This window comes from Gossypium raimondii, chromosome 11 (assembly GCF_025698545.1).
Source record: "Gossypium raimondii isolate GPD5lz chromosome 11, ASM2569854v1, whole genome shotgun sequence".
NCBI classification, from domain to species: domain Eukaryota; kingdom Viridiplantae; phylum Streptophyta; class Magnoliopsida; order Malvales; family Malvaceae; genus Gossypium; species Gossypium raimondii.
In genome coordinates, this window is record NC_068575.1 from 43412642 (window position 1) to 43438948 (window position 26307).

The 26307-nt window shown below is 35.4% G+C and overlaps 3 protein-coding genes across 4 annotated transcripts; 2 read left to right on the top strand and 1 right to left on the bottom strand.

Moving 5' to 3' along the window:
- Positions 1 to 877: 877 nt before the first annotated feature.
- On the bottom strand, positions 878 to 4152 carry LOC105801525 (serine/threonine-protein phosphatase 7 long form homolog). 2 transcript variants are annotated; one of them, XM_012632792.2, is made up of 5 exons: positions 4009 to 4152; positions 3056 to 3117; positions 2277 to 2963; positions 2115 to 2199; positions 878 to 1977 (listed from the first exon to the last, which is right to left on the bottom strand). In XM_012632792.2, the coding sequence occupies exons 3-5, from the start codon at positions 2408 to 2410 to the stop codon at positions 1381 to 1383; spliced, it is 816 nt and encodes a 271-aa protein (XP_012488246.1). In that variant the 5' UTR covers positions 2411 to 2963; positions 3056 to 3117; positions 4009 to 4152; the 3' UTR covers positions 878 to 1380. The 2 variants fall into 2 exon arrangements, with proteins under 2 accessions (XP_012488246.1, XP_052479474.1); XM_052623514.1 differs by lacking the exon at positions 2115 to 2199.
- LOC105803752 (protein MICRORCHIDIA 2) lies at positions 4044 to 10089 on the top strand. The gene is made up of 17 exons (XM_012636144.2): positions 4044 to 4314; positions 4422 to 4496; positions 4595 to 4629; positions 4726 to 4810; positions 4903 to 4992; positions 5190 to 5265; positions 5770 to 5848; positions 5975 to 6103; positions 6421 to 6519; positions 6796 to 6903; positions 6990 to 7139; positions 7386 to 7475; positions 7904 to 7955; positions 8036 to 8147; positions 9160 to 9390; positions 9583 to 9625; positions 9722 to 10089. Exons 1-17 carry the CDS (start codon positions 4044 to 4046, stop codon positions 9815 to 9817), a joined length of 1821 nt encoding a protein of 606 aa, XP_012491598.1. The 3' UTR covers positions 9818 to 10089.
- A 621-nt stretch (positions 10090 to 10710) lies between these two features.
- LOC105803751 (uncharacterized) lies at positions 10711 to 15683 on the top strand. Its single transcript, XM_012636142.2, has 13 exons — positions 10711 to 10898; positions 11005 to 11163; positions 11266 to 11517; positions 11612 to 11731; positions 11993 to 12073; positions 12200 to 12295; positions 12494 to 12589; positions 12989 to 13042; positions 13142 to 13345; positions 13839 to 13964; positions 14259 to 14324; positions 14488 to 14787; positions 14930 to 15683. Exons 1-13 carry the CDS (start codon positions 10836 to 10838, stop codon positions 15395 to 15397), a joined length of 2085 nt encoding a protein of 694 aa, XP_012491596.1. The 5' UTR covers positions 10711 to 10835; the 3' UTR covers positions 15398 to 15683.
- Positions 15684 to 26307: the final 10624 nt, after the last annotated feature.

Here is a 26307-nt window from a genome sequence, read left to right on the forward strand (position 1 = left end):
CCTCATTTCCATCATTTATTCAACATAAAGCCTACTAAAAAATCTATTAACTTTCAAAATTTTAACTTAAATCCAAGAGTATTTCACCCTAGGATTCCAAAATCATCAAATTTATAAGAAAAGGACTTGATTAAGCTTACCAAATAAATTTCAAGCTTTAAAACCCTAATTTTCCCTTTCTTTCTCTTTTTTCTTTTTCTTTTTCTTTTTCTTTCTTTCTTTCTCCCCTGTTTCTCCTCTGTTTCGTCCCTTGCCTATTCTGTTTCTTTCTCTTTCTTTTTCTTTTGTTTTATTTTATATTTAAGTTAATTAATAATTATAAAATATCTATTTTAATAAAAATGTAATTAATACATTTGTACCATATATAGCTTTATATTTGTCTTAATTTAACTACTTCATCAAAAAAATCTTTTAATATAATAATTTAATTAATAAATATCTTTTACTTAAAATTTAAGAAAATATATAATTATATTACAAATGTACAAATACATATATTACACATGTATTTTATCATATCCATACAATTGGCATATTTTGATTTATTTAATAATATAATATCTTAACTTTAATTAATATAATTTATAATATTTTAATTAAATAATATTTTATAATATAAATCAAGAAAAATCTAACATTTTTCCATGTATTGTCGCCTAATCTTAAGCCATTGGCTTATTTACCTATTTAGTTCCTTTTATTTTCTTTTAATCTATAATTAGACTTTTACCCTTTATTCATTTAATCCTTTTTCCTATTTACTCTCAATTAAGCTAAATTCACCTATCTAAAACCTAATTAAACACACAACTAGTCTCGTAAATATTTCTAATAATTATTTTCAAACTCAGTTTACTAAGACGGAGGCCCGATATTATACTTTTTAGATGCCCGTGAATTTTGGGTCATTACAGAAGAATTTCTATTTTATTACATCAAATAGTATCAAATTATTCAAAATGTTTGTACAAATATATTAAAATAAAAATCAATCTTCGTGCCCGCTGGATTCAGTGCCACATGGTGGTCGTCGACGGTTATGCGCTGGATTCCTCCTTCCTTCGGTAGGGTATCTTGTTGTCGGTGTTGGGACGATGAGCCACCTTGATAGAATAGTGATTGTGAAGGTGTTTGCATGACCAACGGCGAAGCTGTTTGAAACCCATACGGTGATGGCGATTGGTAAAAAGAAGAGCTCCTCGATGGCCCCTCTTGCGATCCCTCGTGCGACGCTGGCATATACATCGGCGATCTACTTGGCGTAACGAAAAATGGAGATAAACCGTGCCATTGACTCCAACCTGCCATAGGACTAGAAAAAGGAAACATATAAGAATTAGGATACATAAAAGGACTAGGATACGCACCTGGCATCATCTAAAAAGGTTGTGCCGTGAGTATCGTCGGTTGAACTGCTGGGTCAGGTGACTGTGTCGGTACTCTCGCTGGGCCTGGTGATTGAATGGCCGCTGATGATGGGTTGGGTGATTGTCTGGGCCTCGTTGATGGGCTTGTGTCGTCATCTCTTCGTCTTGGATTTAAAGGGCCACGTCGTTCCCTTTGGATACGTAATTGCCGTTGCCTCTCCTCTGTCGACAGTAAATACGACTTGGCATGGATCCTAAACCATGGCATGTATTCCGGTACGCACACTAACTCAGGAACGATGATCGGTTCCTGAGTAGGTATATAATCATACTGATCTTTCCACTTTTGGATGTAGTGTGACCAGAATCTCGGCCAATCCGTATGCAATTGCCGTAGGTCGATTTTGTGATGGTCATCCAACACCTCAGGTGCCATGGGGATCAGTTGTCGGAATCCAAATTGCCGTAATACTCTGTCCGTCTGGAGTATCTCCACGGACGCATAGTTGACCAATACGACTTTCACGTGCCAAGTATTTGGATTTTGCAAGTACTCATCCGGAATTACTATCCGAATTGCCGGATCCTCGTATTGTGTCCATTTAAACTATATGAACATGATGGAAATATTAGTTATATACATAATACATAATACATAATACATAATACATAATACATAATCCTAAATACTAAATACCAATCGACTAGCTCATGATTGAAATATCAATTTTATTTAATACTTACTTCTGCTTCTAACTTTTGGTCTAATAGAAGCCGTATATCTTTAAGACAGCTAGGTAATCCAGCATAACTTGTCGGATGGTTCCACCTAATTAAATAAATTTTTAGCATACTATTATATTTTAAATCTACGTAATAATTGTAAAATCGGTAGATAAAATTTACCTCGTTATGAATGGAAATGTATATGGGTGGTCCACTCGAGGACGTAAAAATGGAAAGCGAAACCGTGCCCATGACTGCAGTAGTGACAGACAACCTCTAATTTTCGCTTTATTGGGTCGCGTTGCCCAACACATCTCCTGGTATAGTGTTGCCAACACGGCCGACCCCCAACTCAATTCACCGGCTACTGTAAAATCAATGAGTTTCAGCAGTCATCTTAGATTTTCCGTGACAAGTCCAGTATCAGATAACCTCCAATTATCTGAAGAATGTATGCCCTAGTTTGGTTGAATCATTATCCGGATCCAAGAATGTGTCTCGTAACCAGCCCATCTCGATCCGACCTCCGTTAATATTCTCCGGAATAGCGCCCAAAAGCTCGTAGCATACGGCTCCCTAATCGCCAGATTAAACAGACCCGATGACTGGGTACCCGTCCACCGGCAATCCCAATTGCAGATTCACATCTTCCAAAGTGATAGTGCACTCTCCACATGGAAGATGGAATGTCTGCGTCTCGGGTCTTCACCTCTCAATCAACGCACTGATAAGTTTTGGGTCTAACTTGCATCCCCGGCCTACCGTCACCACGTGCCAAAAACCCGCTTCCTGCAGGTAATTCTCTACCAACGGTGATGGAGGACCATGCATATTACGGATATAGCATTGCAATATCCGATCTACAGACTTTTATAACAAATAATAAATTAATAATTATTTAAAATTACATAAATAAAAAAAATCTTAAATAATATTTAAAAATTAAATTTAACACTTACCATTTTCATTTGTTCGACGGATATGTGCTTGTCATCAAGACGAATCAATTCTCCAGCCATTGCTAAATTCGTACAAATTTTTACGATTTAAAAAAAAATAAAATAAAAATTTAAATTTTTTTTCAAATAATTAAAAAATTAAAGCTATTTTAAATAGGGATTTGAGAGGAAATTGAGAGCAAATTGAGTGGAAATTGAGAGGAAATTAGAGAAAGGATTTATTTGTGAAAAAAAAGAAAGGGTGGGAGGTTTTATAGTTTTTTTTGACCGTTGGGGGGTCACCAATAGTCCAAAAATTAGCCATTGCTACTATTCACGCGCGGCCAAAACGCGTCCCCAGGGGAGTGCTTACGTGGTAGGAAAACGCGTCCTTGAGGGCGCGCTTTATTGCCATGTAGGCAAAGCGCTTCCTTGAGGAAGCGTTTTCCTGCCACGTCCCCTGACATCGAGCTGACGTGAACGCACTTTCGGGGAATTAGACCATTTCGATAATTAATTTTTTATCAAGCCAATTTCAGTAATTTAAAAAAAAAAGATTTTTATTGGTATTTTGCCCCTTTTAGTTTGTAGAAAGTACATTCTTGGCAAAAAGTTACTGCTTAGACATGCAAGTAGGAAAAGGGAAGTGTGTCTTCAGATCTGATTTGGCAGGGAAGGAACAAAAAGTTTCGTGGAAGTTTGGCAATGTCAACTCAGTAAGGACCATAACTAGAGATAGACTTGATAATGAAAAAATTAATGGGGAATGGGAGATAAGATTGTAAAGGGTAGGTTTTTAATTAATTTATTATTATTATTTATATATATAAATATATATATAAGAGTTAGGTTCAGGCCAATAACTGATTTCCAACCTAAGCTTAAGACATCCAGAGATCGTATCGGAGCTCTTGGCTTAGAAACAAAATGCTTTAAATTTCAATAAATAAATAAAGAAAAAGCTCTGAGAAAACCTGATTTCTAGACTCAGCGAACATAAATTAAAAGAATGCCTCCGAAGGTTGAAAAAGAGCATCTCAATGTTGTAGACATAGCCAGCAGCGACGATGACGGCGACGCTCAAACTGTCGCCAGAAAGAAAGCTTCCTCTCTCGGAGAACGACAACTTCGACGGAATATATCCAGTCCTGAAATACCACAGAGCTCAGGACCCATCACGCCGCCGGCACTACCCTCCGATGAAACCCTAGACTCTCGAAGTTTCTGGAAGGCGGGGAATTATGTCATTGGCCCCACTTCCAAACCAGCTCTGCTTGAAGGTTCGCCTTTTCATTTTTTTCTTTTCACTAAATTTTTATGCCTAAGGTTTCTTGTTTTTGTTTTTTTAATCCAATTGAGCTTTTTCTCTCATTTTTTTTATTCTAAGGTGCATTGGAGCATGCGCGTGTACACCCCAAGTTTCTTCACTCAAATGCGACGTCGCATAAGTGGGCGTTTGGAGGTAACTGGAGTTCCCGCTAGCTGAGTTCTGGATTTGCCTTTTGTTTGTATTAGTGGGATTTATATCTTCCCCCCCCCCCCCTTCCTTTAAAATTGCAGCAATTGCAGAGCTAATGGACAATGCTGTGGATGAAGTAAGCAAAAATCTAATTTATTTGTCAATGGATCCTTAATAATCACTCTGTTGAATCTGTTTTTAACTGCCATTGTCTACCTGACTGTTTCTACAGATTCAACATGGTGCAACTTTTATAAAGGTTGATAAAATTGATATAAAGATGGATAATTCTCCAGGTCCAGCTTTACTTTTTCTAGGTATAATAATATGACTTTGGTCTGCTTATTTCACTTCTAGAATGATGGTGGTTTATGATATAAAATCTTTAACTTCTTGCTTACTTTTGCAGATGATGGTGGAGGAATGGATCCTGTATTGCTACGGAAATGTATGAGCTTGGGTTATTCTTCTAAGAAATCAAATACAACAATTGGACAGTGTAAGTCTTACTACTTATCTTGTTTTATCCGTTTACTCCTTGACTCAACAATTTTGTTGCCCTTATCTCTATGCTTATTACTTACTGTGGTTGCAGTCCTGAAACTATTGTTAGAAAGACCTGCATTTATGTTCAACACGACTCCAAATATTCTTTTATGACTTTATGTTGATGTTGGTGTGCGCCTGTTTTTGCAGATGGAAATGGATTCAAGACAAGTACCATGCGACTAGGTGCTGATGTTATTGTTTTTAGTCGGTCAACTAGGGCAGGGTATAATGCTCACTGCAGTAATACGCATTGATTTTACAAAATTCCATGAAGATGTTTAGACATTCTCTAAATGATATTGTCTTTCATTTTATTTGTTATATAGGATAAGTTGTCTAGATCTCCTTGGTACTTCTGAATGCATGGAATTTGAAAGCGTTATTCGTTTCCATTTATTTTTTTCCTAGAGACTTTAGGCTTTTGGTTGGTGACAAATATGTCATGTTGCCCTTTTCATTTCTCCTTATTTCTGTTTTACTGTTCAGAATGGTACTTAGGCAGACAGGTTGCTGATTTTTGAACAAACCTTAGAAGGTTAGAAACAGGAAAAAAGGGGGAGCGGGGTTGGGTGGGGCAAAATGTGCTGTTTCTCTTCTGAATGTATTTTGTTTAAGCTTCTCTGCCTGCTCCATTTCGTATGCTTCTTCTACTTCTGGTTCTAACTTAATACTAGTAGATGTTGTTTGACCTTTCTTTTCTTTTCTTTTTCTCCAAATATGTCCTTAGCAAAGCAACACAGAGCGTGGGACTTCTATCTTATACTTTTCTACGCCGAACTGGACAGGATGATGTCATTGTTCCTATGGTAATTCATTGTATCCTTAGTATTTTGGATTCTTTTCCTTGTCCCTTGAAGGAGTTAGGTTTGAGGATTTGGATTAACTCCTAATGTCCACAACTCAATTGCTTTTTGTTTCACTTCTGTTTGCAGATTGATTTTGATATTTCTGGTCATTGGGCAGAGCCAATAATTTACAGCACACACGATGATTGGTCTTCTAACTTGAAAACTATCTTGGAATGGTCTCCCTTTTCATTAAAGGAGGATCTGCTGCTACAGGTTTGGCAACTAAGTTTTGTTAGGCCTGTTCAGGAGCTTCATGATGATTTGCCCAGTTGAATTCTAAACTACATGCATAACATGTTCAAATTTCAATATTGTTTGGCACTATGGTTGTATTCTTACATGGAAAGGAATTAGAAATACAAAGGTCATTCTGGTACTGATGCAATTACTTCCTTGGAAATTTTTTTGATTGCCTTTCAAACTGCAAATAAAGTTGCGTAAAGTACTAGAAGAGCAGCTAAGTTGCAGTAGTCTAGCACTGTGTGAGCAATTTTTTTTTCTAACTAGAATTTTTTCTCCCTGTATTCCAGTTTGATGATATTGGACCACATGGAACAAAAATAATAATATACAACTTATGGCTGAATGATGAAGGCATATATGAACTGGCTTTTGATGATGATGATGAGGTATGTGCATGGTGCTGTAAGCTATGAGATCTGTCTGAGATTTTTCTTGTAGTATAATTTTAGTAATATACTGTGAGAAGCAAAATTTTCCAGCATTTGTGTGTTTCTGCTCAGACCTAGTTATTGGATCTTCAATGCCTTTACTTATGAAAGAAATCTTTTGATCATCCTGTCCTCACTGTTTCTAATAGGTTGATGTACATTTGTTTATATTTTATAGACATAAGAAGTTTAACCTCAAGGCTTTTACTATTTTTCTATGTTATTTTTAAAAAGGACATTCGACTGAGAGATGAAGCTCTTCGTGAAGCTACAACTAAAGTACTCAAAAAGACAGTTGAACTTCAATCCCATATTTCTTACCGCCTCCGGTATTCACTGAGGGTAACCTGTTAACTTTGGACATTTTTTGTTTAGTTTCAACTGCTAGCTACCACATGCTTGAACTTATAACTCTTTTCTCTGCCTAGGCATATGCTTCAATGCTATACCTCAGAAAATTCAATAACTTCCAGATCATATTAAGGGGGAAACCTGTCCAACAGTTCAATATCGCTGACGAGTTACAATATCCAAAGGTTGTAACATACAAACCCCAAGTAGCTGCTGGATCAAAAGAGGTAAGTATAAGTTGCTAAGATATCTTCTGTTCTGTGTGAAATAAATTCCTTTTCCCACTTCTTTGTTCTGCATTACATGTTATAATTGTGCTGAGATTTGTGTTGTAGTCTCCCTATTACTTTGTATTGCTTCTATTCTCTGCTATCATTATATTCAAGGTTTTGACCTTCAAATTTAATTCCATTAGTGGTCCTTTAGAGGTGATTTTTACTTGGGAAACTTATGGAATTCTTCTTCTAATGTAGTGTTCAGTGGAAACTACCATTGGATTTATAAAGGAGACCCCTACAAATGTTTCGGGATTTAATGTATACCATAAAAATCGCCTTATCAGGGTATGTTTTTATACTGCTCATTTGATCTCTTTTTTTGGTTAATTATATTTCTTTTTATCTTATCTTTTTTTATTTGATAGACTTTTTATCTTTTCATCATTTGATCTTTTCATTTGTGATTTATGATGATCTTACATCAGACTGGATCAGTATATTTAATCCTCTATGAATAAAAGGTTTTAAATTTGAATGTTTATGAAACTTAAGGTTCTAAACTTTGCGTAAGCATGGAAGATAGTGGTGAGTGCTGACACTAGTGCATCTAATTTCAGTGAGTTCAAGTTTGCTTGAAAGTCTGATAACTTGGAATTTAAAGCTATTTCAAGGACTTACCGCCAATTGTATGACATGGTGTTCTGCATGTTTTGAAAACTTTTGACATACTTGATTATGGTACTGATCTGACAAGTTTGTTCACATTGATGCAGCCCTTCTGGAAAGTGAAAAGTGATGGCTCTGTGATAGGGAATGGTGTTGTTGGTAATATACTTTTTCTCTAAATTTCTTGTTAGGTATTCTCTCAATTTATGTTATTTATGGTTGCATTGCTTATATTGCAGGTGTTCTTGAAGCTGACTTTATAGAACCAGCACATGACAAGCAGGATTTTGAGAGGTCTTCGCTGTTTGTCCGGCTGGAAAATAGGCTAAAGCAGATGGTTCATGAGTACTGGTCGGTTCCTTATCATAACTTGCTTTTAGATTGCCATTCAATTTTCACAGTGCAAAATTGTAGTTCTGGGTTTTCTATAAGGGGGAAAAGGGGGTGAGAGGTCAGTCTTGAAATCTCCCTGATAAACTTTCTTACAAAATGAGGAGCTCTTTTTGAGTCTTGAAGTCCACTGATAGCTAATTTTTGTTTATATGCTATTTTAAAGAATGAACATGCACTTTCTCTCACCTTTTCTTTAATGTTAATTCCTTTTACAAACTGGGTGTCTCAGTTTGATGAAGCTATATGGCATTATCTTCACAGGCACTTATTTTTATTGTTTATGTTCTTGATTTGCTGAACTGAGGAGAATATTTCTGCAGAGATTGACCTTTTAAATCCTTTTTTCTAGAACAGTTGGCAGAACTGAGGAAAATGTTTTTTTTTTTTTTGTTGTTGCAAGAGTAGGGTCTTAGTTGTTGTGATTAATCCAATTGATGAGACAAGAGCTTGCATAAGTAGGATAGTTGTTGTTTGAACGGCCTTAGTTGATTTATGAGCAGCCTTCAAGTACTTAAATATCTAGAACTGAGTCTCTTATAGTTCTCTGCAATTTTGGATTTTCTTTCTTGGCTAAACATACAGATTTCATTTTAGTTTAAACTGATGCTAGTGATTGAGGAATGGTGTTGTCTTAGATACCAAATCAACTGTCTTAGACTTGACTACAAACATTGAACTCGAACATAAGAGGAGGCTGGGAGCATGGTCGTTGAAGAGAGATTTACAAGCTTATAGTTATAATGCCTGTAGACGGTCTTCTAATATGTTTGTCCCCCGCTTCCTTGCCTGTGCAAGCTCATACCCATAAAATTGTTGTTGAAATTTAATAATAAAGGTGGATCAAGTTTTGTTGATGACTTTATTTATTTAAGAATGACGCTTCTTGGTTCAATGGACTGAGGCTTATTATTAGTTTATTACTAGTGTTCATTACTCTTTTGATTAGATGAGGTTTCTTCTTGCAAGACAGGAAAGGCCATTGTTACTTGATGGGCTATCAGCCTCCAGGTTTTGCTGCAAAGCAGAAGAAATTGTTAGCTAATCAGCATAACAATAGTTCTAATTTGCCAGCCGGTGGCAAGCAGGATTCAAGAGATGAACAACCAGGTCTTGATGTCCCTGATGTAGTCATGCCTGAAGGTGACCTGGCATCCATATCAGTTGATCAGTTATGTGAAGAGAACATACAACTTTTCATGAGGTAAAAATTCCATTTTAATCTTTTAAACACATCTGGCTGGTTGGATGTGTCATATTTTGCATGTCTCATTCCAGTGAGACTTGGTTCATATCTTAAGTTCAGCTTGAGTTTCACAGGCTGAACCATTCTTAGACTATGTTTAGGGTTTATAATGTAGGGTTCCATGGAATTTAAGTCTATCCTTTGGTGCAGGTGTGAAGAAAAAGCACAGAAGGAAGCTGACTTGAAACAAACGGTGCGTATTACTTTGCCAAGAATCAATTTCCGGTTGTGGTTATAAATTGATATTTTGTTCAGTATTAAGAAGTTGTTTCTATTTGGAATTGCATAGATTGAGGAACTAGAGAAGGGGTTGGAAGATATGAGAAAGAAGTGTGCCCACCTTTCTTCACTCCTAGAGTCCAAACGTAAACAGAAGGTTACATAAAAAAAAAATACTGTTTACTGTACAGTTCATTTAATTAACCTAAAGCTCGTCGTTTCTACAGAGGAACCGTTTGGGACACGTAACTACAAGTTACACTTGATGTAAATCTCATTTTTGTTCCTTTAATCCTGTTAAAGTTTATATCCTGAGGAGCAGAGCATTGTATGGTGGATGAAACGACCTATTTATTACTTTGAATTTTAGTTGTGTATACTTTTTGTATCAAGGTTAAATTTAGCAATATCATCGTTCAATATTGAATTTTGTTGCCACTATATTTCTTGAAAAAGATTGTATTTATTCAACAGTTGAAAAAAGTTGTATGTTGAAATTGGGTTTGGCAGTTGGTGGTTAAAGGTAGTTGACAGTGTAGTGCCGAGTTGTAAACGGGGTAAACTAAAAGAGAGGTCGTTAGTTATCTAAATGGGGAAGAGAATTAACTGTTTCAAGGGATGAGAATAGAGAAGGTATTATACAGAAGATGAACTTGGAGAGAGTCGGCTGTGGTCGGATGAAAATGGTTATGTGGTTGGTAGCCGGTGAGATGATTTCATCAAATGTTGTTCGAATCGGATCAAGAATTGGTTGAGTTATTATTCTAGAGAGAGGAAAAATCAGTTGATTCTCTATTCTCTATGGATCCATTGAATTAAACTGGATTTTATTATTTTTAATATTTTAAATCGGTTGAATTGATCTCTTTTGGAGTTGATATAGCGGGCGATTCAAATGAGCGAAAATTTCGAATGGACGATAAAAAGAGATTAAGAACAAACAAGAATGGCCGAGAGAAAAAAATGAAAATGCAGGCTTAAAGCAAACAGAAAAAATTCACTTGGACCGGAAATTGTTGTCGAGGTGTATGATTTGGGCCATTTGTTTTGATGGTCTCCGAAAATTCAGTCAATGCTTTTGTTTTCCTAAGCTCTCTTCAGTTGATTGCCTCAAAATCGTTTTTTCAGTTTAACTCTACTGTGATGTCCCCGTTCCGCCATTGATCCTTAAACTCCAAGCTATCATGAGGAAAAGAGATTTATGTATTCTTATGCTCTCCGCTTTTGCCATATTCTTCTCTCTTCAGGTCCTTTTATGTCTCTTCATTTATTTCACTGCACGAACAATGAACCACAGTTCACCTCTGTTCTTCAATTCCGTGCTAATTTTATTTTCTCCTGTTGTTTGTAAAGCACGAGGGAGATTTCTCGTTTAAAGAAGCATGGTTTCATTTGTCCGATGAATATCCAATCAAATACGAAGCTGAGCGTCTCCCTCCACCTCTCGTCGCCGATCTTAATGGCGACGGAAAGATAGAAATCCTCGTTGCCACTCACGATGCTAAAATTCAGGTTATTCATTTTTCTATAAAATAAAGTTCTTTTTAAAAAAAAAAAATAAATAAAGGAAGTATACTGGAAAGTTTATATTCGATTGCATTTGAAACTTACTAGCTATTGGAACCACACGCACGACGGGTCGATGAAGGATTCAGTGAAGCGCGTTTACTGGCAGAGGTGTCTCTGTTGCCTGATAAGGTCAGGGTTGCTTCTGGTAGACGTCCGGTGGCAATGGCCACCGGTGTTATCGATCGAACTTTTAAAAGTTCGGGACCTCAGAAGCGGGTTCTGGTTGTTGTTACTTCGGGTTGGTCTGTTATGTGTTTCGACCATAACCTCAAAAAGTTATGGGAGAACAATTTGCAGGTCTGTACACTTTGTGTTTGTATAAAATCTCTATGTAACTTGTCTTCAAACAGTGTTGTTTGCAATAGCCTTGTGTTCTGGTGGTGTTGGACAGGATGATTTTCCGCATAACGCTCACCATAGAGAGATAGCGGTTTCTATAAGCAATTACACCTTGAGGCATGGTGATTCTGGTTTAGTTATTGTTGGTGGGAGGATGGAAATGCAGCCCCATGTAAGTTTGCTAAGTTCTTATAGTATAGTAGCTTTTGTTCCCTCTTCGTGTATACCCTACTGAAATCTAGTAGTACATTTCAGTTCATTGAGTTTGAGTCCCCAAAAACTATATTCATTTACATGGGAACCGAATTTTTTTTTTTCAAATTTTTAACATCCAGTGTTTGATATTATCAGAACCTGGATATGTGATGAGTAAAGTGTGTTTGTTTGTGTCACTCTTTTTTGACTAATTAACTAGTTTAACAAACATTTTTAGATATACCTAGATCCTTTTGAACAAATGGGGATGGCTGAACGAAATGCTGAGCAGCATAGAAGGAGTGCAAATGAGAAGGAGGTAGTTGTCCCTTGATGTTGTTACACGTCTGCACTTCTTGATGCACAAAGACTGCTGCATTAAGAATGAGTTGGTGTCACTTCTAGTTTCAGGATTTCGTACTGATACATTGTATCCGTTATATAGGCTTCTGAAAACTCTGGAACTGTGAATTTACGTCATTTTGCTTTTTATGCATTTGATGGACGTAAAGGTGTAGTTCGATGGTCTAGAAAGAATGAGGTACCTTTCTTTTTTGGAAAAGTTGTTTTTAGTTTCCACAATTTCTTGCAATTTGGCAATATCTTTCACTATATTTTAAGGTTTTGAGGAAATGTATATGTGCATTTTTAATTGTTGTCACCTGATTTGCATGTCTGGTGCTTTTATCAGCTATAATCTCTTTCATTACATGATAATATGATCATTTTGTTGGCTCAGAATGTTGAAGAACATTCTTCAGATCCTTCACAGTTAATTCCACAACATAACTACAAGCTTGATGCTCAAGCTCTAAACAGTCGTCATCCTGGTGAGGTATGCGTTAAAGCCATTTGGATAATTATATTTCTCTGAAGGTGGTGATAACCTTTAACTACTTTTGAGGAAAAATGTACTAGTAGTTGAACTTTTCCAACTTGGTGTCTGTTTTCCTGGTTACATTCATCCATTTTTCTGAGATTCAAATTTTCAGTCAAACGCAAATCTCGCTTCACCTGCCACAAAAACCATAGTTTTGCTCACAGATTTCTACGTTTTGTTTAATTCATACTGATCTTGGTTGTGGCTATTTGTATAATTGTGTTGGTACATTTGTTTCTTTTAGAGCACTTCTGCTTCTCTATATGGTTCATGGCATTCTTTTGAAAATTGTTCTTTTCCAGTCTAGTTGAGTCTTTCCGACATATAAAATCTCTTAGACATGTCAAACTGTAGTTCGAGTGCAGGCAATTCAGAGAATCAATCCTTCGAGTTTCTCCGCATCATTGGGTAAGCGTGCATTAGGACATACTAATCATGAATATTTGCTCTCTTCTTTGTATTCTCAAGAATGTTGGGGATTCATGTTACATCTATCTTTTGAACTAGGATAGGAGAGAAGATACATTGTTAAAGTTGTCACATTTCAAGCAGCATAAAAGGAAATCATTGAAAAGAGTACCTGGAAAGGCAAGAACCTATCCTTTTCACAAGCCGGATGAACACCATCTTCCAGGGAAGGATGAAACCAAAAAAATTTCTAAATTGATTGGAAAAGCTGCAAAATATGCTGGTTCATCAAAATCAAAGAAGGTATGTTTGACTATAGAATAAGCATTCTTCTGTGAAAACCTTCCCTTTGAAGTTCAGAAAAGAGTGTAGAATTGTAGATATATATTTTTAGGAAATTTGGTAGGTTTATTTTAGCTATGATGCTGTGCAACAAGTTCGCGGGGAACGGCACCTATATTTGTCTTATGCACCTCGTATCTTTTATATCTGTTTTTCTTTGTTGCTTAGACCCTTTTTTTTAATTGCTGCAGTGCATAAAAAATGCAATCTTTTGTAGCTACACTTGGGTAGTCTTGTGCACTGGTATACCCAACTAATGATAAATTTTACTGTGGTTTTGCTCACATTATACTGAAAACGGTTTAATGTAAGATACTTTTTTCAAGTACATTTTTATCTCTTTCACCTTGATCTACTATCTTCTGCTGCATGTCTAAAAATAAGAACATGTCCGTTCATGGAAATTTATCTTATAGGAGCCTTCTGATTTTTCTAAATTATGTTTTTTATGCAGCATTTGCCTTATATTCCAACCATAACAAATAACACTCGACTCTGGTGGGTTCCTAATGTTGTTGTAGCCCATCAAAAGGAAGGGATAGAAGCTGTTCATTTGGCAACTGGTCGAACTATATGCAAGGTGAGCTTAAACCACACTCCGCTTTTAGATAGGAAACCTGGGAGGTAACTAGTATACCATTTGTTTATCTAAATACATTTTACTATGTGTTAATATGAGTGCTACCTTTCAACCTGAAAAAAAGATGGGCTTTCTCTTGATCTTACCTTCAGCTTTTGTTTCAGTTGTTTTCTTCCCTCAAAACACATGCAACGTAATTGCCATGCTTAGCTTTTAAATACAATCAATTCGTGGTATATGTCACTCTATATTGCTTTACAAAATTTGATGTGTTATGTTTATTGTTTTCATCAGCTTCATCTTCAAGAAGGCGGTCTCCATGCTGATATTAATGGAGATGGAGTCCTGGATCATGTTCAGGTGTGGCCTTGTACCGAATTTTTTTTTTTTTTGTGTGTAATGCATATGTAAGAACAAAACCTGTGTTCATTCCAAAGTGCCACCTATTTAAGTAAGAACAAAACCTGTGTTTATTCCAAAGTGCCACCTATTTAAGATTTGGCCATTTATCTGTTCTCCTCAGGCTGTTGGAGCCAATAGTGGTGAGCGAACTGCTGTTAGCGGATCAATGGAGGTGCTGCGACCTTGTTGGGCTGTGGCGACCTCCGGAGTGCCTGTTAGAGAACAACTGTTTAATGCTTCAATATGTCGTCATTCCCCTTTCAATTTATTTCAACATGGAGAGTACTATAGAAGTTATGGTCGAAGCACAAATGGTGGTGCTTTAGAAGTGGCAACGCCCATTCTCATCCCTAGAAGTGACGGGCATATGCATCGCAAGAAGAGTCATGGCTACATTATTTTCTTGACTAGTCGAGGAGAGGTACGCTTCGATTGTGCTAATAATCACTTTGCACCATGTGAATAAGGAAAGAGCGATGGCATTAATCACTTTTGGTCAAGCATGTAAAGTTTCTACTCCTATTTAATCTATGCTTAGAATGTGGTAATGATCCCCTTTTTAGGTAACCGCATACTCTCCAGGCTTGGACGGGCATGGTGCCGTTTGGCAATGGCAGCTCGTAACGGATGCTAAATGGTCGAACCTACCTTCACTTTCTGGTATGATGGAAGGCGGTATGATCGTTCCAACACTGAAACCGATCTCATTGCGAGTGCATGACCATCAACAAATGATCCTTGCGGGAGGAGAACAAACAGCCGTAATTATTTCTCCTGCGGGAAATATTTTAGCATCAGTAGATCTTCCTACTAAACCTACTCATGCCCTGATCACAGAGGACTTTTCCAACGACGGGCTAACCGACCTCATTCTCATGACAACTACCGGAGTATATGGTTTTGTCCAGACGAGACACCCGGGTGCCCTGTTCTTCAGCACTCTGGTCGGTTGCCTTTTAGTTGTGATGGGAGTAATCTTCATCAGTCAGCACTTGAATTCAATCAAAGGTAAACCTCGTACTTCCTCTTAAGCTCCTCTGCCATGAAACTGTGAAATAAAACCAGTTGTTCTGCGTCGGAAAGCATAACATTGACACTCACACCCGACCAAATAAAAAGGAAAAAGAAAGAAAGAAATTAATTAATGCTTCTATCACTTAATTTTCGATGAAGTGTAAATATCTTTACAGAAAATTTGGAATCTTCAAATTCGAAAGCTTAATTGATAAAATTTGTGTTGAAATTACATTTCAATAAATGAATGTTTTCATGTTGAAAATATGTAATATAAAAGCTCAAGTTATAGTTGTCATTTCATTTTCATCCTCCCCCTCTGGCTACCAGTATACACAGAAATCTGACAAAGCCTCTTCATCGTACGGTTATATGATTCATAATCTTCGTTCAGCTAAAGGTAGTGGGTTTTTTCTTTTTCTTTTTTTTCATTCAAGGCCAAACATTTCCATATTCTTTAGTCAAATCTAGGAATCAAATCGAACATCATAACTTCCACTTTAAAGAAATTGATTTTACTATAATGTTCTGATCCTACTGCCTTTAGACTGATCAAAATAGCAACATTAGTTTTACAAAACCAAACAAACCCACCACAGAACCAATCATGGTTTAGACCATGAAATTCGCAAAACCATAGAAATCAGCATCAACTGTTAGGGAAAAAGAGAAGTCTAAATTCATGTGGGTAAACCGAATGGTATATTAACACTCAACCACAGGAAGAATGAAAATTTTAAACCGCACACGTAATTTTACTAATAGCAGGTCAGATTTAAGAAATCTCCTGCTAAATTTCATCGTACACGTTTTAAAAGAATATTTTACGATTAAAACAATGATTTAAGCCCAATTTCTCCTATTTATCGAATAATTATAATATTACTCAATTACACTTAAGTCTTCTCGATAAATCATTGAAAACATTAATTCAATTAAAAATAAAAAATAAAAACAGTTTGATAGAAATTTTCTATGAAAAAGTTTGGAAAATGATAAAGTAAATAAGAGCTATTTATGAAGAATATTTTCAATTAATTTTAGGGTAAATTATCAAAATAGTCACTTTTGTTTGCCTTAGGTTACATTTTAGTCACTTATGTTTGAAATATTACGCTTTAGTCATTTCTGTTATCGTGTTGTAACATTTTAATCACTGAGTCGTTAATTGTTGACAATGGTGTAACGGTAAGTTGATGTGGCACGTTAAATCATCATTTCAAACGAAAATTTTAGGTTAAATTCTATAATTGGTCCCTATATTTTTTCATTTTCAACAATTTAAAAATTTTCTTTTATGTTCTTCTAACTTTTTTTTTCCTTTCTCTTATGCTTCTCCTCTATTTTCCTCCCTTCTTCATTTCTTTTAACATAATTTTTCTATGCTTTCCATTTGTAACTAGTCCACAAGCTCGCCTCACTCGAAAAAATTAAATTGTTCAAAAAATTAAAACATAGAAAAACTACATTGAAAGAAATGGAGAAGGGAGGAAAACAAAAGGAGAAACATAAGAGAATGGAAAAGAAAGAAAGTTAAAAAAACATAAAAGAAAAAAAATTAAATTACTCCAAGAGAAAAAATATGGGGACCGATTGTATAAATTAACCTAGAATTTTTGTTTGAAATGATGATTTAACGTACACATCACATTCTCGTTATGCTAATGTAAACTAACTACTCAATGACTAAAATGTTACAACATGATAACATAAGTGACTAAAACGTAACATTTCAAACATAAGTGACTAAAATATAACTTGAGCAAAAATAAATGACTATTTTGGTAGTTTACCCTTAATTTTATTCTATTTTATTTATTTTAACCTTATATTATCTTATAAACATTTTACACGTTTAAAATTTGATTTTGCTTAGAATAAGTTAAAAGTTTAAAAAATAAAATTTATATTTATTAAACAATCTAGTTATATTCAGTATATAAATTTAATTAATATATGGTTGAGGGGGCCAACTCTCTTATTGGGAGAAGTCTTTGAAGTGTCATCCTTTAAGCAATTGATTGGACTCTTGAATAGTGGCGGTATTGTTCTCGAGGTGTTTATGCTCGGTTTTAGTCTCGAGTTTTTGTCTCCCTACTCAGAAGAAAGCCCAAAAGGTGTTTATGGAGTTTCGGCAAAAGCGCCTAGGTGCACCAAGTGTAACACCCTATACCCGACTCGGTCGTCGAGTCCGAATATAAAGATGCCACACCATCGTTGATTAAATGCTAAAGTTACATATTTTATGTAATTAAATTGGTTAATTTATGAGAGTGCACCATTAATTTTTCCATGTTTTGTTGAATTTTGTGCAGGGGTGCAATTTGGGGCTAAATAGAAGAAAAATGAAACAATTAGGCTAGATTGAAAAAAGGAGCAAAGAAGGAGGGCCAAAGCAGAATTTTTCCAAAATTAATTAGCTGAAATTTTTGGTTGACTTAGTGGGAGATTATGTAGGATTTTTAATATTTTATTCCTTGATTTTCTATACTAGTTGGCTCTTAATTTAGCAAAGCCACTAGTATAAATAGTGGACTACTTTGTTCATTTTAATCATCAAGTCTTGAATCAATCGAAATATCAAGCTTTCATCTTTCAATACATCCTCTCCTTCTATTCACGAATTTATTGTCTTTAGTTTCCTTTACTTTCAATTCCTAAATTTCCAGCTTGTTACCACTTACCATTTACAACTTTTTTTTTAAACTTTTTTTTTATTTCCAGTAGCCACCCTACTTTATTACACCACCAAAATTCCAGCCCCCAAACTAAATCACGCCACCCATTCCTTTCACCCATTTTACCTTATTTAAATTTATCCAATACCAACATGCCCCAAACCTTAGCCAACTAAATTCATTTTCAGCTTTAGGTCGAAATTAGTCTCGTCAAAACCTGTGAGTTACGAACCCGAGCAAATTAATTCTTAAATTCCAGTACTTATTATTTCTATGGATTAAGAGTATGATTTTGTCAGCTCATAAAGTCAGATCAACACTAAGTTAAAAAAGATGTCGTTTGAGTTAGTGTGGTTAGACGTACAGTTGGAATTCCGAAAGGAACGTTTCTAATCGGTTTTCTGTGAACACATTGGCGTGCCAAGTGGAGATAGTTGTTTGGTTCAGTTAAGGGAAGTAGTAACCGAATTTAAATGTCCCACGCAGTTGAGGACATTGGTTCGAGCTAGGCTCTTCTAGAACGCAAGGCTATCGGAGTTCTAAATCACGAACGTTTCGTGGTTGTTCGATCGGTAAGGGTTAGTTATTGGACGTTCCATAACTAATTTACACAAGGAAGAGTTGGTGTCCGAGGCGTCCTTGGTAGCTATAACTAGCTTATTGGAAAAGAGGAGTTCATCTAATTTCGAGGATCGGTTCAAAGACGAGGAAAAATCCGTGCCTGAAGCTGAGCTTATTCTAATTAATTTTTCTTCATATTTATTTAACTGTTTTTATTATTCTGTTTTCAACTTTTTCTTTTCACGCATTTTATTTATTTATTTATTTATTTCAGGTCTTCAAATTTTATCCCCTCGAACTTCTTGGGCATGACAACTGCCCCGACATAAATCTGGTCAAAAGAGGAACAATTTGCAGTAAACCCAGTCTCTGAGAGATCAACCCTACTCCCTATACTGCTTAAATTGCAAATTAGGCGTAGGTTTATATTGGTGGAATTGACACCCATCAGTTTTGGTGCCGTTGCCGGGGACTGGCAACACTTACAATTGTTCTCGAGGAGCCCAGAATTTGAATAACAGGTCGTCGAGCTAACGACGTTAAACAAAGCGCTTTTGGGAGGCAACCCAAATTTTCTTTTCCTTTATGCAAATAAAATTTTTAGTAAAATGGAAAATGAAAATGCGTGTCAAGGATTAGTTCTGTCTAAGGCAAGACTTGGTACTTAAGAATGTCCATTGTGACTCACCTCTCTTTCCTGGGAACTTACTTGGTGCATTTATCACGACTTTTTTACCAAATCTCGTAATCTTGGTTTTTAATAATTTATTTCTCGAGTTTATAGCTTAGCTAATAAATTTGAAAAAAAAACATTTTAATTTTCCTATTATTATTATTATTATTTATTTTTACTATTTTATTTTATTTTCATTTTTATTTTTGCAGGAAACATTCCAAGACAAAATTAAATTCCACATGTCAACCCACAAAATTCTTTTTATTTCAGCCAAGGCCCACTCTACCTACGAGACCACCCTCCACGACGTTGAAATACATAGGGAGTTTATTTTTCTCTCTTTCTCCTACTTATCTTTACTTTTATTCTTTAAATTACATTGGGACAATGTAAAATAAGTAGGGGGAGGGAAATATAAATTGGTTCTAATTTGCTTATCTGTCATCGCTATTTTTGCATGTTTTCGGTAAAAGGTAAAATTTTTCTTTTGATGGTACACTTATGGTTTGACCTATTTAGCTATTTAATTTTTACACATGAAACTTTTTAATAACCTAGGCTTAGTGGGTAAGAAATTTTTGAGAATTATGAGTTTGCTTGACTGCTTACCTTTTATCATATATCAAATCTTTTCAACAAAAAAAAAAACAAAAAAAAACAAAACAAAAAAATAAAAAAATAAAAAAAAATACTCCTTTGATACGAATGTTAAGAGTGAAAAATTGGGGCTGTACATCAGGCTGAGTAACCGAAACGTGGTGCTTGGGTTGTCATCACATCTCCCGTAAAAAGGTTCGTGTGGCTGCCCAATTTCTTTGCACTCACTCCGCTAACAAGTGATCATGAGTAGGGCAAAATAACCCGCTTAGAGACGTCCGAATTGAGTAACTGGAACATGGTGCTTGGGTTGTAATTATGTTTCACGTAAAAAAAATTCAAAAATGTCCTAAGTACAAATAATAAAATAAAATGAAGGGTAAGTCTATCTCTGAAATATATTTACTTACTTCTTAGGCTAGGTTATTTGAGATGTTAATGTGCTAGGATTAAATTGTTGAATTTTGCAAACCATGGGGGTCAAGTCTTATTTTGGAGAAAATTTTTCCTTTTGCAGAAACATACAAAATGCTCGAGGACTAGCATAAGCTAAGTAGGGGGGATTTGATTAAATGCTAAAGTTACATATTTTATGTAATTAAATTGGTTAATTTATGAGAGTGCACCACTAATTTTTCCATGTTTTTGTTGAATTTTGTGCAGGGGTGCAATTTGGGGCTAAATAGAAGAAAAAGGAAACAATTGGGCTAGATTGAAGAAAGGAGCAAAGGAGGGCCAAAGCAGAATTTTTCCAAGATTAATTAGCTGAAATTTTTGGTTGACTTAGTGGGAGATTATGTAGGGATTTTTAATATTTTATTCCTTGATTTTCTATACTAGTTGACTATTAATTTAGCAAAGCCACTAGTATAAATAGTGGACTACTTTGTTCATTTTAATTATCAAGTCTTGAATCAATTGAAATATCAAGCTTTCATCTTTCAATACATTCTCTCCTTTCTATTCACGAATTTATTGTCTTTAGTTTCCTTTACTTTCAATTCCTAAATTTCCAGCTTGTTACCACTTACCATTTACAACTTTTTTTTCAAACTTTTTTTTATTTCCAGTAGCCACCCTACTTTATTACACCACCAAAATTCCAGCCCCCAAACTAAATCACGCCACCCATTCCTTTCACCCATTTTACCTTATTTAATTTATCTAATACCAACATGCCCCAAACCTTAGCCAACTATTATTATGCCCCAAACCTTAGCCCCAAACCCGTGAGTTACGAACCCGAGCAAATTAATTCCTAAATTCTAGTACTTATTATTTCTCCGGATTAAGAGTATGATTTTGTCAGCTCATAAAGTCAGATCAACACTAAGTTAAAAAAGACGTCGTTTGAGTTAGTGTGGTTAGACGTACAGTTGGAATTCCGAAAGGAACGTTTCTAATCGATTTTCTATGAACACATTGGCGTGCCAAGTGGAGATAGCTGTTTGGTTCTGTCAAGGGAAGTAGTAACCGGATTTAAATGTCCCACGCAGTTTAGGACATTGGTTTGAGCTAGGCTCTTCTAGAACGCAAGGCTACCGGAGTTCAAAATCACGATTGTTTCGTGGTTGTTCGATCGGTAATGGTTAGTTATTGGACGTTCCATAACTAATTTACACAAGGAAGAGTTGGTGTCCGAGGTGTCCTTGGTAGCTATAACTAGCTTATTGGAAAAGAGGAGTTCATCTAATTTCGAGGATCAGTTCAAAGACGAGGAAAATCCGTACTGGTCGAGCTTATTCTAATTAATTTTTCTTCATATTTATTTAACTGCTTTTATTATTCATTTTCAACTTTTTCTTTTCACGCATTTTATTTATTTATTTCAGGTCTTCAAATTTTATCCCCCCGAACTTCTTGGGCACGATAACTGCCCCGACATAAATCTGGTCAAAAGAGGAACAATTTGCAGTAAACCCAGTCTCTGAGGGATCGACCCTACTCCCTATACTGCTTAAATTGCAAATTAGGCATAGGATTATATTGGTGGAATCGACGCCCATCAATCGTCTCATGTCATACTCATAGCAAATTGCCATATTATTAAGAAACCATCCACTTTTATCAGTGATCTTATAAATTTTTAGTCAAACATATATCAATCATCATTAGAACATGCCAAACATACTTTAAACAAACTTATAGTAATAATTGAACATGCATTAGGATCACTTAGCAAAATTTCCAAGACAATCACGTAGGTATTGATACTGACCCAAGGGTATTGATACCACCTGGAAAATCGATACCAACCTTACATTCTATTTCTCGCACAAAAATCATACTGTCAGAAATTATCGGTACTTGTCATAAAGTATTGATAAAATTACCCCGAGTATCGATACTCATGATAGGGTATTGGTACCAATTTAAGATTCTGACTTCCTATACATTTCAAAATCATAGAGGTATTGTTTTTACAACACAAATATCGATACTTCTGTTTCAGACCAGTAAAAAATATAACATACATAAGCATAAAATCATTCTAACTTGTACCAATTCATTATGCTATCATATCATCATCAAATAAACATCAAAGCGATCGTAGTAATAGTCTCAATCATCGAAAGTAAGTCCGAGCAATAAACAACGTAATATGAAACAAATCTCATAAACTTAGGAACAAATAATCTTTGGAAGCATCCAAAACATCATGGTAAATACCAATAAAAGTCTACCACATTTCCTTATTCTCAAAACATAAACAAATAACAATAACACTTACGAAATCATGGAAGTGGTCTTGCTTGGATCACCCCTTGGAACCACACCGCTCACACCGGCACTTAACTACTCTACAAGGGTTTTAAGAAAGGAGTGAGTGAGCTTAACAAGCTCAGTGAATACTCAGAATAACCATAATGTACACACGATATCAAAGGTTAAACAACAGCATACTGCAACACGTTCACAACTATATTTTAATCAAGTCAAAACAACATATTCACATTTCATTAAGCCATAAGACTGTCATATACTCCTACATGCAATTACACTTAACTCACTTAGATATAATTCATTTAGCAATAATTCATCAAGACTAAACGACGTATACATGCTTTAATAACCCACAAGTTTAGCTAATATATTCACATGCATTCACAAGTTAATTGGAAACGATCCAAACCACAATTACATCACAATTTACTATAAGAACATACTAACATTTTCATGAAACTTAAATCGACTCATTTAACATATTATTCGCATGTTTTTGCATCCATCTCACATCGTATTAGTACAGCATATAAGATCATATTTAAATGATACTTTGCATAGCAATCACATACTCATTTATGCATACATCACATTACACATATATACATTTTAAGATAATTTGACACTTGAGGCTATGAAACATAAAAGTGGGCTCTATCACCATACATCAGGTACACTGATCTCCAACACACCAAATGACTCATAGAGTCTCGAACATATCCCAAAGGTGAAGCATAAAGCTAATACTCTCCAACATACCAAACATGTCCCGTTGAATAGAGATTAGCTCACATTCCCTTATCTCTCCAACATGTCCTAGGGCCTCAACGCCCAAATCACAAAACACATATAGGTGAGTACTTACAATCCTATGGCATGCCAACTATATCCAATGGTCTTAAGAATCACAAGGCCAAAATATCCACAATTACACAATTTTAATTACTGATTTAATGTACATTTTCTCTGTTCATATTCATCAATTCACATCACAAACTTCTACATAATGCATGATTATCGAATTCAAACTTAATTGCACTTAAAGTGCCACAATAATGCTCATTGAGCTATCACGCATCCAACCACCAATGAGCTCATTAAAATCAATCTATCACATACATAACCTATTACATTAGCATTACATTCCATAATTCAACATATACGTACTTATCGATTTTTGTGCACTTTCACTACACATTTATATTACTAACACAACATCATCACTATTGTTCAGTATATTTAATATGCCCACAATACAATACAATTCAAAATAGTCATCACATATGTCTCATATCACAATTGCAAATTATAATAATCAATCCATAAATATTCTTATAATCACATAATTTATCAAAAATAAAACAAGGTAAATAAAAAGCTTACACTCGGAACTTAGGGATTTAGGCTATTCCTAAGCTCCCAATTAACACTATGAATCATGTCTACAAGTAGCAATTCCAAACACTCACCTATTACACTTTCTTTGAAAAGCCGAAAGCTTAAACTAGTTTTTCCTTGCCTTTTGTCTTGCTCGAAGAAGGTTCCGACAATTCTGACAGTTCCGACGCTTCACACATGATAACCACACAATATACACAATCGATATTCACCCAAAGACTCACTTAAACCAACAAAAAATTGCAAGTCTAGGCTATATTTCTCATGAAATTGAAATTTTGACTAACAAACTTGAAACTCAAATATCTTCCTCTATACTTAATCTTTTCGCCTACAACTGATTCCGTTCATCTAATTATTCACATATAACTAATTCTCAACCTTTAAACTACACAAAACTACTCAATTCATGGTATCAAAATTTTCGACATGTTTGTGACTATTTTCACGAAAATTCATTAAATCCTTAAAAATCCTTAACAAAAATTTAAAGTAAGTTTAGAAACCTTCTAATAATGTGAAAATAATTTGAAACACATTTTGAAACCATGTTTTTACCCAAAATCCTGAAATCCACCATTAACGACCTAATTTTCGACTTTTATTTAAAACATGTGATTTAATGACTAAAAATTCTGTTTAAAAGACTAGATATAATCCAAAACTATTCATAAAATGATTCGTTAACTTAGTTGACAAAAAACAGAGCGTTTAAGCGAAAACCCAAAAAACCCACAAACTTGACAATGAAGGAATCAATGGTGTTTTTGGGTGTTTTTTTGGATTTTATGGAGGTTTAATGATTTGGAAAGTGATAGGAATAAAAGGAAATTAGGTTTGACAAAGAAGATTGTATGGAAGGAGTTGGGAGAGCATGGGACAACAAGAGCAAATAAAAGGGAAAAGTTAACATGAAAATAAAACTAGGTGGGGGAAAATATAGGGTGAATTTTAAAATATGGTCTAATTGCCTTTTAAAAACTCTAAGTTTTGACTCTTTTACAAATCAGTCATATTTTCAAAATTAAAGGTATTTAAAACTCATTTTCAAAAATTGATTTAATTTTCTAAAAATCGTATTAACAAAATTTATATACCATGTCATAAAATTTTGAACACTTTAAGAATAAAATTCCTAAAATACCTCTAAAACTCCTAGGCCTTATTTTGGGGTGTTACACTAAGGAAATATCATTTGGCCTTGGTGGGGTTTGAACCCATGCCCTTAAAGGGTTGATCTGGTACCAGAGGTGCATCATTCCCAGTTTTTTCGTATTAGGGAAAGGTTCTCTCAATGCTTTAATGCCACACCAGATATGGACCAAATTGTCTCACGATGTTCAGAACCTAGCTCATGTACCACTTTAATGGGCGAACAACCTAACCCTTGGAACATAATATAGTCTCAGGTGGCAAAATGCCAACATCGAGGTGTCAAACTTTCCTGTCGATGTAAGCTCTTGGGGAATATTAACCTATTATCCCTAAAGTAACTTTTATCCATTGAGCAAAGACCCATCCATTTGACACTGTCGGATCACTAAGGTCAAGTTTTTCCTTTCTCGATCGATAGGTCTTGCAATCAAGCTCCATTTTGCCTTTGCACTCGAGGGCTAATCTCCGTCTAGCCCGAGGAAACCTTTGCACACCCCCGTTACCTTTGGGAGGCCTACACCCAATAAAAATTATTTACATGAGACTATCCCTTGGCTTATAGGTTTAGGGTTTAAGGTTTAACATTTTAGGTTAACACAAGGTTAGGATTCTAGCCCTTTCAGAGTGATATCGAATTGATGGCTTGTCCCCCTCGGAAGAAGGCATTCTTCACCTCCCACCTAAGGTGTGCAAGAAAAGCCCAAAGCCAATCCCAGGGAACAATGAAACGTTATAGGGTTCTTTTGTCCAGGTGTGGCTAGTTCACATATCGACCCTTTAAGGGCATGAGTTCAAACTTCACCAAAGCCAAATGATAAGACATTTCCTTAGTGCACCTAGGCACTCTTGTCGAAACTCCGTAAACCCCTTTGGGCTCTCCTCGAAGTATGGAGAAAAAAACCCAAGGCTAAAACTAGGCGTCGACACCTCGAGAACAGTACCTCTATTGCTGAGGGAGTGAGACATTTCGGGTTAGATACAAATTTTATAAGTTAAATTCAATAATTTTTTTCCAGAACTCAATCTGTCAACATGTATTTTTTCAATTTAACAAATAACACCTTAGTATGAATTTTCCCTTAATAAAAATAGGCCTTCATACTAAAGGTTGAAAACAAATTGCTTAAATATGAAACAA

Excerpts from the sequence above, each read along its gene's own strand:
- LOC105801525 (XM_012632792.2), bottom strand. The coding sequence starts at position 2,410 with ATGTGTTGGGCAACGCGACCCAATAAAGCGAAAATTAGAGGTTGTCTG. Across the intron at positions 2,200-2,276 it reads ACATTTCCATTCATAACGAG|GTGGAACCATCCGACAAGTT; the intron begins GTAAATTTTATC and ends TTATTTAATTAG. Across the intron at positions 1,978-2,114 it reads ACCAAAAGTTAGAAGCAGAA|TTTAAATGGACACAATACGA; the intron begins GTAAGTATTAAA and ends ATGTTCATATAG.
- LOC105803752 (XM_012636144.2), top strand. The coding sequence starts at position 4,044 with ATGCCTCCGAAGGTTGAAAAAGAGCATCTCAATGTTGTAGACATAGCC. Across the intron at positions 4,993-5,189 it reads AAATACAACAATTGGACAGT|ATGGAAATGGATTCAAGACA; the intron begins GTAAGTCTTACT and ends CTGTTTTTGCAG. Across the intron at positions 7,956-8,035 it reads GATAGGGAATGGTGTTGTTG|GTGTTCTTGAAGCTGACTTT; the intron begins GTAATATACTTT and ends CTTATATTGCAG.
- LOC105803751 (XM_012636142.2), top strand. The coding sequence starts at position 10,836 with ATGAGGAAAAGAGATTTATGTATTCTTATGCTCTCCGCTTTTGCCATA. Across the intron at positions 11,164-11,265 it reads CTCACGATGCTAAAATTCAG|CTATTGGAACCACACGCACG; the intron begins GTTATTCATTTT and ends GAAACTTACTAG. Across the intron at positions 13,346-13,838 it reads GTTCATCAAAATCAAAGAAG|CATTTGCCTTATATTCCAAC; the intron begins GTATGTTTGACT and ends TTTTTTATGCAG.